The following is a 10,960-nucleotide window of genomic DNA, read 5'->3' on the forward strand; positions in this document are numbered from 1 at the left end:
GACCTTACCAAACCTTTAACTCAATCTTTTCAATCCAACTAGATCAACAGTCAATTGGGATACCAATCCCTGATAACATGGTTTTTTTAAATGTTGTCACTTAGACTAAGAAAGTCTAGTATTCTTGTTAAGATAGAACAACTTAGGTGTGAGCCTACCACGACAATCTTATACATAACTAAGCCATCTATGGGAATAGTCTGTCGACTACCTACCAAATATTATACCCTTCCAATAAGTAGTTAGGGATTTTGGTCATCAATCTTGTACATTACTATAATTTGTCTAATTTATACATGTATGTCTTGGTATTGTCCACATACAAATCAACATTTGATTGCTTTATACATGTATGTCTCGACCTTGCCCACAAATAGATCAACAGTGGTCGCTTGTAGTTGGTATGCCTTGATCTTGCCCATATACTACATCAACTAAGGCCCTAAAGGAGACTTAACTATCTACTTTAAGGGTCAACTTCTTAAGAAAGGTTTTCAACAAATTGGGCTCTCAAAATATTACAACACATTATCCTCATAATGAGATATGCAACTATAAAAACATTTCTTCTAATCTTAAGTCAATCAACATAATACAACTTCATGCTTTAAGTATTGTTAACACAGCTACTCAACATTTCAACATAAAACTCAACTTAATTTTCAACCATTAAGTCACCTATATACATTATCCTAAATCGATGTATAAAGATTCAACATCATACATTAATATACAACATATAATAAATTTAACTAACTTATTCATGCTCACTACTTAATCATTTAAACAACAAATGTTCACTAGGAAGTCCATGCCCAACGCTACACACCTTACGCTCAACACCATTAAGACAAGGAGTTTTCTGCCTCACTCACATCCAACGCCATTCAACACACACTCAACATGGATGATGTAGGAAACCTTTCGACTCTTATGCCTAGTGTGGTCAAATTCCACACTTTGTGCCATTCAACTCGTGCCTAATATGGGTGAGGTAGGGAACCTCTAGATTCTCACACTTGGCATGGTCAAATTTCACACTCAACCCCATTTTAGGCAAAAAGCCTTTTCCCGACTCACACTCGATGTCACTTAATTGGCACCTAGCATCAATCTAGGAAGAAATAATTATCTCTCCTCACACTCAATGCGAGTAAGATAGAGGACCCCTTGTTTAAGCCACATCCAACGCCATGAAGGCACGCTCAACATAATAATGAAATCTACACATAGAAAATTCATGAATTTTCTTAATTTGTACCTAAAATTCAGAAAATTCAACATGCAGCTCAAGAAGACATAAACTACACAACATCAACAACTTATTTCCAACAAAAAATTCAATATGCATCCAAATATTGATCAAATAATCAAATTCTCTCAACATGCTTCATAAGAAACAAAACCCCAACATCAATCATTTTATCAAAATTCAACCAACAAAACCACAATTTTATGGAAGTAAATCAAAATACAATTTATATAATTCAACAAGAGATGAAATTCTAGCTTCCCTTGTCTCAAAATCAAAGTAATCAAGGAAGAAGAAGAAGAAAGAAGAGGAAATTCACCAAGGTAACTCTACACCACAATCGTCACAACTTGATTTTAGGTTCTCCAACAACGGAATCCAAATACAACAAGTCAACCATCTTTAGGGAAGGATTCACTCGCTCTCGAGAAGGTTAAAGGAAGAAGAAAGAAACCTCAAATCTATAACACTTATCACTAACTTATCCTTTTATGATTCTTAAGAACTAAACTTATGAAGTTTAATTCTTAAAAAAAAACCTTATATGCTCTTCACTCAAGGCATAACTGAACCTCTACTTAATGAAACTTTCTAAACAACTAAAAACTAATTAAGAATCTCCTAATTTCATAATTGTTCAACATAAAACAACAATCAACACAACATATATTTAATAAAATCAATAATAATTTATTAAAACGTACAATGTTACATTTCTTAAATTTTAAAATTAAGCAACATTAGTTTAATATTAACATATCAATCAAAATTAAACAAAACAAAATGTCGTCATGTTTGTAAATGACATTATCTAGTTAATAATTGATTGTGTTCACTTTTATATAAGCAACGACATTGATTTTTACTATATATTTGTTATGTTTGTTTTGATTTCAATTAAAATTTATAATTAATTTAAAATATCATATTTTAAATTTAATTTTTAACACTATTATTTTCTTTTATAATTAAGTAAATTGTCAAATAGTAATACTTACAAATCACCAAATACGGCAATTTTTTCTTTCTCATTTTAGATAGAATCTTAATTGTGATTTAACATCGTTTAATTTTAAAAATTAAAAGAACTACAATAAATTGTTTTTGAAAGATCAAAATTACACATTTATAAAATTATAGAATCCAAAAGTGGATTTGAGTTTTAAATTTTAATATTATGATTTTAGTCACACATATTTTAAATTTTAGACTATTATGAATATCAATTTCTGTTTTAGAATATTATTTAACATTTCATTAGTTTTAAAAAATTAATATAACTTCTAAATTTAAAGTTAAAAATGACCATTTATTCTATTAATATCCTATATTTGGTAGAAAATAAAAAGGATGAGATTGGATAGAAATGAAACAAACACATGGTAAAAACAGAAAAAGAAGAAGAACAAGAACAAAATAGGTAGTGAGTGGAGTGAAAAATTAAAGTTATTTGATAAAATATTTTAAGTTTTTTTTGGAGTAAATAAAAACACTTTAATTAAATTATTAATTAAAATTTAGAAAACGGCAATAACAAATTCTGTAATTATGCACCAAATATTCTAATTAAACCCCACGATTACAAATTGAATTGTAACACCTAAAAAAATAAAAATTCCGTGGTATCCTATTTTCTTTGACTGAGATTTTTTGATATTCCGACACAATCAAGAGACACTCTTTATGTAGATAGAAACGACACCATAGCTTACAAATTAAGCTCCATTCATTCACTCTCTTTCTCTCTCTAGAATTGAATCCATGGCAGCCGTTGGTCTGAACGGTGTGAAGTTGGGGACGACGTCGTCTCAGGCGTACCTCGAAAGCAAGGCAGTGAAGGACACCAGAGCTTTGATGGCTGAACTCTGTCGCCATTTCTACACCCTTGGATGGGTCACAGGGACAGGTGGCAGCATCACCATGAAGGTCCACGATGACTCCATTCCCAAGTCTCAACAGCTCATACTCATGGCCCCTTCCGGTATCTTTCCCCTTTCAACCCTTCTCCTTTCTGTGTCCCAAGTTCAGATTTTTTTCTGTTCTTTTGTCATTTCGTGCATTTTTGGTTTCTGGGTCTGTGCCAGATTCTTCTATGCTGTGTGTTGGATTTGTTTAGTTAATTTGGACACTGTACTGGATTTTAATTATACGTGCTTATTGCCTCATTGCTCAAGGTGTGTTTGGATAAATTAAATAGCTCAAATCCTGTTTGTATAAACTTTTTAACATACATTTTTAGAAGAAGAATTTAAGAAAGTAAAATGAATTACGCCATGTTTGAATAAATTTATCTATAAACACTTCTGAGAGAAAAATAAGAAGTTAAAATTAGTTAAGTTTTTTTTTTCATAAGTTAAAATCAAATTATGTATTTTAGCTTTTGGAAAAGTTTGATGAGAGTTTCTATAAAAGTTTACTGTATAAGTTGATTCTAGATTTTTAACATAGGAGAGAAGCTCAATTCATTTTACTTCCTTAATTCTTTTCCTATAAGTATTTAAGGAGAAATTTATTTAAAATAAGCCTTAAGCCTTGTCCATAACTTAAAATTAACTTTTGCATTTTAACTTTTATATGAACCCCCTCATCTAAAAGCCTATTTTAACTTATGAAAAAAGTGTGATTCAGTCTGCTTTTATTTTCTTCATCTATAAGTAATTATGGAGAAATTTATCTAAACATTTGATGTTAGGAGTATATGATGAGAGCCTAACCCAAAAAACTAGTCCATTATTTAAGAGAGTCTCAAGGCTTAAGTACCACATTAAGCTTCATGTTCCACTCAATGTGGGATTCCTAACATTGTCACCCCCCACATGGAGCGAAGTCTACAGTAGCTTTCACTCTATCGACATTGATCCAATGGTGGCCCATTTCTCTCTTTGATGGCTTCACTTGCCTATCTGTATTTGGTTTGCACCTTAATTCATCCTATTAGTATTAGAAGCCCTTTCTGTAGCCTAACTCTCAATGAAAGCACCAATTGTTAAAACTTAAGCACATAGGAAGAGTCCAACCCAAAATACTAGTCCATCAGGTGGGAGAGCCTCAAGACTTAAGTATCACATTGAACTTTATATTCTACTTAATTTGGGACTCCTAACATTTGATGATGAAAATTAATGATATAAATTAGAAAAAAAAAAAGCTTATTTTGATAAATTTTACCTAGAAGCTTGTTGAAATAAGCTAAAAAAGAGTTTATAGGAATTATAATTTAAAAGTCATTCTCATGAGTTCAAATAAGCTCTCTAGATGCACTTTTTTATTTTTATCCATGGACTGTAGATGCTCTTTGAGACACTCCTTTAGAATTTAATATGGCTCTTTGTGCAAGAGATGCGGAATTCGATCATCATGTGTTGACAATTGGTTCATTCTGTTCTTCCTTTTTGCTGAAAAATGTGTGCAGGGGTTCAGAAAGAAAGAATGGAGCCAGAGGACATGTATGTGTTATCACACAGTGGGTCTGTCTTGTGTGCTCCATCTCCTAAACCTTACCCGCACAAGCCTCCCAAGTGTACTGATTGTGATCCACTTTTCAGAAAGGTAAGTTTGGTTTAACACTATTTTAGTTACTGTAATTGAGTGAATCAGAGTTTGATATACACATTCTTCTTTTTGAGATTTTTCAATACTATGTGACATCGTTCAAGTACCCAATATGTTGTCTTGATAGTTGTTTTTTGTGTACAATATGTTTTTATTATTCTTTTGAAATATTTGAGCGAAGAGTTAAGGTCAATAATGGTATCAGACATTTGGACTAATGGTAGTATTAATGAACTCTGACATTTGGTTGATAAGTGCTCCATACCAATTGCTTGAATCACATCTGATAAATTCTATTATATCTGTAACTGTAAGTTTTCACTTCTAACAGAAAATATCTACTATTTGGAAAATGAATATTGCTACTGAATTTTCATTGGAATAATTATGTTTTGTCAAATCTACAGTTGGATGACCTTAGAAACTTATGAATATTATCTTTTTCTTGATGAATTAGCAATTAGCAATCTATATATGCTTCATACATTTCTTTCACTTCCTTTTAGGCATATGAAATGCGTGATGCTGCAGCTGTTTTCCACAGTCATGGATTAGAATCTTGTCTCGTAACAATGATTAATCCACTATCAAAGGAGTTTCGAGTAAGTACATTGATTTTTGTTTGGCAATCTTTTGGAGAGAGCATGTACCTGAGCAATAATCTCATTGCTTGGGTATAAGACTATTTGTCCAGTGCTAAATTCTCTGCGGGCAAGAATCTTTTTTGAAGAAAAAGTCTCTTTATCTTAGAGAAGTCCGAAGCAAGTTCCAAATAATACCAACCAGGACTGGCATGGGACATCCTTCTTGGAGGCTTAATTTGCTCTCTGGTTGTGTTATCCTCTTGGTTTGAAAACCTGTATCCACTATTCTTATTTTAGAAAACAATAGCACTGCATGTCACTGAAAAACAGTGAAATAATTAAGAAATTGGAGATAGCCTAAGGTAGAAATATTGACTATTGATGAGCACTTTACAGTTCATCTATATTATATTTGGATATGCTTATTAGCTATTTGCTGAAACATGTTCAACTTTCTTGAGAATTATTGGCTTTTGCCACATTTAAGGAGAAATTTATGCCTGCAACTGGAAAGTTTAGCTTCTCTACAGAACAAATACTAATATACACATTATTTTGAGTGGAAAGTTTAGCTTCATATTCCATCCTTTTCATGTTTCTTGTTTTTGTCCAAATCAAATGTAGGATTATGTTTTTGTGTTGTTATAACTTTATTACATGGTGCTCCAAAAAGGCCAAACATACTTTTAAAATATGTTTCTTTTTAACATTGTCTTGTACCATGCTTTTATTTTCTTTTCCGTAATACTATTTTCATTTGATTCTGGTCCTCTCCACAAATGGCAGATCACTCACATGGAAATGATAAAAGGAATCAAGGGACATGGTTATTATGATGAACTTGTGGTCCCCATAATTGAGAACACGGCCTATGAGTATCAGCTCACAGAATCCTTTGCTAAAGCTGTATGTCTCTTCTGATGATTCTGCATATGCATTAAACATTTGTTAGGCACTCTGGATGATTTTTATCTACTTTTTTGTTTCAACTTTTAACCAAAAAAATAAAATAGCTTTGTTTTTTATCCCCCCCCCTTCCCAATTTGTAGATTGAAGACTACCCAAAAGCAACAGCTGTGCTTGTTCGCAACCATGGAGTATTTGTCTGGGGAGACTCATGGATCAGTGCTAAAACTCAGGTTTTTTCTAATCTACATTCCCCAGGAAGACTGCACTCAATTGCGTATAATATGTTTTGCTTAGCATTCTGCTTGGAGTTTCCATAAAATATAATGCTCCTCTAAACAGACTTTTTTTTTTTCTTCAGTCTGAGTGTTACCATTACCTCTTTGATGCTGCTATCAAGCTTCACCAAATGGGATTGGACTGGTCAACTCCAAATCATGGTCCAATACAAAGTGCAAGAAGGGGTCTAACTCTTGCTGGGGAGTCAAATGTGTCAGTTAAGGCAAGGAAATCTAATGGTGAAATTGATCCATTCCCAGTAAGTTCACATATTCCTCCCTTTCTGTTTAAAGCTTTAGATCACCAAGGGGCTGTTTTTTCTATTCATTTTCTATTTTCACTTTTAATTACAAAAAATGGCACCTTGTTTTCACTGTTTCCTGTTTTCAAAAGTTTGTACAGAAAATATGTATAAAATTTTGAGAACAGGAAACAAAGTGAAAACAGAGAAGCCATTCTCAAATCAAACAACCCCTATATTTATGAATATTTCTATTTCCTTAAATTCTGGAAACAAAATCCTCTATCCTCAGTTGACTGAGAATGCCAGTTCCCAATTCATAGAAAATACGATGCTTCACATATCTTGCAGTGATTGTCTAATAGTTTCAAACTAATTTGTTGATTTTTATCTCTATTTGGTTTGCAGCGTTGCATTGTTCTTGACATTGAGGGAACTACTACTCCCATATCATTTGTTTCAGAGGTTCTCTTCCCATATGCCCGTGATAATGTTGGGAAGCATCTATCTCTAACATATGATACCCCTGATACTAAAGCTGATATCAAGTTGCTTCGTTCCCAAGTAAGATTATTATAGGTTGTATGGTTAAAGTATTTATATTCCTGCAATTAATGATTGCAGTACACTACTATGGAATGTTATACCTTATTGACACTGAAATGATATGTTGGAGATGTGAGTGGGATTGTGATTTTTAACTACACTGTCCATGAGTATTAAAGACATTCATGACCAAATTGTGTGTCTTGTTTATATCATTCATTTCTTCCTCAAATGATTATACTTTGTTGGAGCTTATTAAAGCATAAAGTTACATAAAAGTGGTCCATCCCTGTAGAAAAGAGATGAACAGGAAGATAAGGGTGTGTTCAGTTTGTTTTTTTCTTTAATTTTCAGTTTCTATGTTTTCACCAATGATTACAAAAAAACCACTGTTTTCATCTTGTTTCATTTTTCAAGAATTTGTAGAGGAAATGGTAAAAACAAGTATTATGGAAGTGTTCCCTAAAGTTGCACATGTAAACTTTATGGTAATAGTAGGGAAGTATGGAAGCCAGGAACCAGCCCACCTTCCCCAGAGCAGTTTGTCTCAAAACAAAAGAATAATAAGCTTTCACTTAACTGAGATCTAGAGATTTTATGTATATGCTGTGTTTAGAGAATTTGGACCATTGACTTCTCATTCATTTTTTATAACAGGTTCAAAGTGACCTTGAACAAGGCATTGCAGGTGCTGTTCCTATCCCTCCAGATGATGCTGGGAAAGAGGAAGTCATTGCTGCAATCGTTGCTAATGTGGATGCTATGATTAAAGCTGATAGAAAAATCACTGCCTTAAAAGAGTTGCAGGTAATTAAACCTATTGTTGTTGAATTGCCTCTGCTGAATCCATATTTGTGATATTGCTGACATTTAGCTATGCAGGGTCATATATGGAGAACTGGTTATGAGAATAATGAATTGGAGGGAATAGTTTATGATGATGTACCAGAAGCTCTAGAAAAGTGGCATGCTTTGGGTATAAAGGTTGTTATTGCTGATTCTTAGCTCTTCTACTTTTCAGTTCACTTGTTGAGTTTCTCAATAGCTGTTGCTAATTATTTTCCTGCATTTTGACCCTTGGAATATTTGATGCTTAAACAAGATGCCAATGTTGGGTACAAGGGTATAAGATAATTATTGGTTGAGATAACCTCTATTAGCTAAATGCAGAACCTGTGTGGCTGTGTGGGCAACTGGGCATATGATGCCTTTCCAAACCCTTGAGAATTTAACCCTTTTAATTGAATTTCCAATTATATTATTTTATTTATGTCCTTTTTTTTATTTATAAATAATCCAATCATCTATATTCACTCTCCTCTTTTCTTTGGTTTGGTCTAGGGGCCCAGTGTGGATAGTGGATACTGTCCCACTAGGCAGAGTTCCTTTGCGATACTTAACTCTGCCAGCCATCCGTTACATCCTTATCTTTATCCTACCATAGTATAATAGTACCATTCTTTTTCTCTTTCTGTCACATGTTGACTCACCCGTGGTCCTGCTAAGGGCCTACTATCAAGTTATCAAGGAATATGCACAAAGAATTGGCCTGAAGAACTAGCATCACAGTTCACTCCTTTGAGGCACTAATCTTTCTGCTTAGGGTACTGTTGAACGTCTAAAACATAAATACTAGATGTCTTGTATCTAGCCATTTTAGGTTTGGAATTCTGTTATCCAAGATGCCAAGCATGTAACATGTCTATGCATTGAATGCCTCCTATCTGTCTTTTTTCTCTAGTGTATTTCTGTTGTTCTCGGGCAACGTTTGTTAGGGTGAGGCAATTGTTACTTTCTGTTTGCTCAAGAATGAAATAAAGACCAATCACATTTTCATCTGTTGTTTGGAAAGCATATTTTCTTACATTTGAATTGCTATTTCTGATCTATGCAACAGGTGTACATATATTCTAGTGGAAGCAGGTTGGCTCAAAGGCTAATTTTTGGAAAAACGAACCATGGAGACCTAAGAAAATATTTATCTGGGTTTTTTGATACCACAGTGGGGTAATGTTTTTATATTGATATTTCATATTTTCCCTTGACGATTCCTGTCTAAAGATACACATTCATGCCAAACTCTTTTGCAGGAACAAAAGAGAGACCCGCAGTTATGTTGAAATTTCTGAGTCACTTGGTGTTGATAAACCATCAGATATTTTATTTGTCACTGATGTATATCAAGAAGCCACAGCTGCAAAGGCAGCAGGTATGAGCATTTTCTTAGTCCATCACCTAATATATTAGTTAAATTTTATCCACCATGTCTCAAACTTGTTACATTATCAATAAACTTAGCCCATGTTTGGGTTTGGCATAGCTTATGTTTGGAAAAATAATATATTTTTTTTCTTCAAAACTTGTAGAGTAGACAAAACTAAGCAATTATTTTTTAGAAGTAAATTGAACCGTATACTAAAAAGTATCACATAATTATAGTAACTGATTCTTTTCAATTGCAATGAAGAATGCGTAAAGTTAACCCTTTATTTGAATGTTTAAATTTGATTCATTACAAGTTTAAAATTGTTTATTACATGAAATAGAAAACTTAAGTTGGGAGGGAATGCCTACCTATTTGGTATCTTTTAAACTCTCTCAAGATTAGCAATTCCTTACTAATGAACAAAAAAAAAATGAGTTTAACTTCTATCCCCTGCAAGTGTATAATATTCTTAAATAGACATTCAATAGGAATTTAATTTATCACTAAATCATATCAAATTAATAAATAGGATGATATTGAGCGGTCAAATCCTATTAGTTCACATAAATTAAACTTGTTGAAATTTGATATCAATTATTTATCTATACAGCCCTTTTAGTCCTTCATCTACTTGCACCCATATTCACAGTGATAGATTTTGTTTACGTGTGTTTAGGGGCTAACTGCAAGCAAAAATCAAGATTTAACACCCTGCAGTTAGCATTTGTGTAGGCCATACATATACACACAAGTGGCAATGGTGTTAGTATGACCCTGAAATGGTGTGGTAGAGGAATTTCCCTAGGATCCCACTTATGTGACCAAATAAGAAATTGCTCATTTTGTCTGCACGTAGATTTGTTGACAATTGTCCTGTTTCAGGCTTGGAGGTGATAATTTCTATTCGACCTGGAAATGGACCCCTCCCTGACAATCATGGCTTCAAGACAATCAAATCCTTCTCGGACATCTAAGACTAGTAGCAGAGTCATCTTGAATGGCATTAAATATGTTTTCATAACTAAGGATAGTGTAACGTTCACTTCTTATTATAAATAAATAAAATAATGTAATATATTTTGCTTGAGTTTCTCCAATTTTCAGTTTAAATTGCCTCTTTCAATATTTTTTTTAAAATGATTTAAATATAGTCACTGTACGTCTTCAACAGTATTATTAGACATTCTTGTTCACGAGACATTCCGAGCAACAAATTTTTTTTTATTAGTGAGCAGGTCACAAATCAAGAAGACTTATTTGGGGTTGTTAATTGATATTTTATAGATAAAAAATTATATTTGCACATAAAAATATTTATTTTATCACTTATTCAGGAAAAGAAAGTTAAAGATACAGTGTTGAAATATGTAATTTTTCATTTTTTTTTCTTAGTT

At 32.8% G+C, this 10,960-nt stretch overlaps 1 protein-coding gene across 1 annotated transcript; it reads left to right on the plus strand.

Annotated features, from left to right (window-relative positions):
* The first annotated feature begins 2,915 nt into the window (after positions 1-2,915).
* LOC109805886 (putative bifunctional methylthioribulose-1-phosphate dehydratase/enolase-phosphatase E1) lies at positions 2,916-10,653 on the plus strand. The gene is made up of 12 exons (XM_020368154.3): positions 2,916-3,233; positions 4,665-4,801; positions 5,311-5,406; positions 6,175-6,294; positions 6,438-6,527; positions 6,656-6,832; positions 7,223-7,378; positions 8,018-8,167; positions 8,243-8,344; positions 9,258-9,367; positions 9,451-9,569; positions 10,449-10,653. Exons 1-12 carry the CDS (start codon positions 3,014-3,016, stop codon positions 10,538-10,540), a joined length of 1,569 nt encoding a protein of 522 aa, XP_020223743.1. The 5' UTR covers positions 2,916-3,013; the 3' UTR covers positions 10,541-10,653.
* The last annotated feature ends 307 nt before the right edge of the window (positions 10,654-10,960 follow it).

Source organism: Cajanus cajan, chromosome 10, assembly GCF_000230855.2.
Source record: "Cajanus cajan strain Asha chromosome 10, NIPB_CcT2T_4, whole genome shotgun sequence".
Taxonomy (NCBI): Eukaryota; Viridiplantae; Streptophyta; class Magnoliopsida; order Fabales; family Fabaceae; genus Cajanus; species Cajanus cajan.